The sequence below is a fragment of the Pundamilia nyererei genome, unplaced genomic scaffold, assembly GCF_000239375.1.
Source record: "Pundamilia nyererei isolate P.nyererei 1_Seehausen unplaced genomic scaffold, PunNye1.0 scaffold00107, whole genome shotgun sequence".
Lineage (NCBI taxonomy): Eukaryota > Metazoa > Chordata > Actinopteri > Cichliformes > Cichlidae > Pundamilia > Pundamilia nyererei.
The window spans coordinates 915,138-917,072 of NW_005187508.1; the positions used below are offsets into that span (position 1 = coordinate 915,138).

Here is a 1,935-nt window from a genome sequence, read left to right on the forward strand (position 1 = left end):
ACACCCATTCATCAGTAATAAGCCTATATTACAAAACGTATGTAAATAAATAACAGCTGTTATCATTTATTCTTATCTGTTACTAACAATGCACAGTTTATTAACAATGGTTAAGTGTTAACCTTATTGATTGCTTTCACTGTTTTTTCCTGCATCTCAGATCCTGCCCAGCATAGCAAGCGCACACCCTGCTGTCCGCAACATGGCTGTGGTGTGTTTAGGAACATGTGCTCTGCACAGCAAGGAGCTAGCCAAAACCCACATGGTCCTGCTGCTACAGGTAACTTCTTATAGATGTGTTTCAGATACCTGAAACACTTTGTTTATATGTGTAAGGATGCTACACGATGAACAGAAAGTTAAGCCTTAATATCATTTCCACACTTAAATTGCTGCTTCCCTTCTAATCTGATTAAATGATTATTAACCTCGTAAGTCCCAAACTCTTTCATGGCATGCATTTTTAATTTCTCTTAGCTATTTGGGCTGATTGGAACCTGATGAATGTAAAAACAAAGAATTACATTTTTTTTTTTTTTTTTTCACCTGATTTTTGTTTCTGAGAAAAATGAGATTTACATATGAGGGCATTTGTTTTAACTTTAGATAGAACAGTGACAGTATAATGTCCTCGTAAGTGGATATCAGAGCAAAATTTAGTATTTTGGTCTAGACAACCCAAATGATGTCCACATATGTGAACGCCAGGTCCTAAGAGGTTAATGACATTAATAATTCAGTTACTGTCAGTCTTTCTGCAAATAAAATAATTGCTAATTAATCTCTTAAAAAAAAACCATGTAATAAACTAAACATGACGCCTTTAGCTTAAGAGCTGTGCTCAAACTAATCCTCAGTTATTTTGTAAATGTAGCTAATTGCAAAATAAACAACATTATGCAGGCTGGAGGGGAGTCGGGGTGATTCTAGTCGTTTTTGTTCACTGACAGAAAACGCACATGTATTAAAGGCTTTCTTGATTCAAAGTGCTCTGTGTGTATCTGCGTGTTTCCAGATAGCTCAGCTGGATGAGGTAAAGATCCGTATCAGTGCTCTGCGGGACATCATCGACCTGCTGCTGCTGTTTGGCTTCCAGCTTCTCTCTGAAACAGCTGCCACTGAAGCGGCCCCACCCTCCCAATCCTCACCAGAGAACCAGGACGATGACATGGCGGTTGCAACTGATGAGAAGGCGGACGTACCAGAGGACACCGCACAGAGTATCCTTGTGATGCTGTCAGAGTTCCTGGACAGTGAGGTGAGGCTGAGATATTTTACTCCAGAAACTACAGTATGCATGTGGGTGTTTATAGATGTCTGATACATGTGCTGGGAACATCCTTCAGGTGTCCGACCTGCGGACAGAGACAGCGGAGGGCCTGGCCAAACTCATGTACACGGGCCGCATCTCCAGCGCCAAGATGCTGTCCCGTCTGGTGCTGTTGTGGTACAATCCCGTCACAGAGGACGACATACGCCTGCGACACTGCCTCGGCGTCTTCTTCCAGCTCTACGCCCGCGAGAGCAGGTCACTAATGTGCATGTTGAGTGATGTGGTCACTTTTATTTGGCATGGAATCTCCCCCAGCTGATCACGTGACATCAAAATGGTGTTTTTGTGCTTCAGGGCTCACCAGGAAGTCGTGGAGGAGAGTTTCTTGCTGACCGTTCGGACTCTGATGAACGCTCCGGCGACGTCTCCGCTCGCTGAGGTGGACATCAACAATGTAGTCGAGCTTTTTGTTGAGCTGACTCGCCCGGGAGCTCTCATTAAACCTTCAACTAACACTGAGGTGAGAAACATCGGAGACTGAGGAAGAGACTCAGGAAGATTTTTTTTTTGACACTTTTTATTTGTTTAGGAACATTTTTATGCAACAAGATAAAAGAAAAAAGAAAAAACAGAAACAGTATGAGGTCATGGGAAGATAACAT

At 42.6% G+C, this 1,935-nt stretch overlaps 1 protein-coding gene across 2 annotated transcripts in view; it reads left to right on the forward strand.

The window, feature by feature from the left end:
* Positions 1 to 1,935, forward strand: part of ncapg (non-SMC condensin I complex, subunit G) — a 23,839-nt gene that overhangs the window by 12,691 nt on the left and 9,213 nt on the right. For both annotated transcript variants that reach the window (XM_005741116.1, XM_005741117.1), the window contains exons 14-17: positions 161 to 280; positions 1,016 to 1,258; positions 1,347 to 1,528; positions 1,628 to 1,793. In XM_005741116.1, the coding sequence (XP_005741173.1) occupies positions 161 to 280; positions 1,016 to 1,258; positions 1,347 to 1,528; positions 1,628 to 1,793 (711 nt within the window). The remainder of the gene's footprint in view (positions 1 to 160; positions 281 to 1,015; positions 1,259 to 1,346; positions 1,529 to 1,627; positions 1,794 to 1,935) is intronic.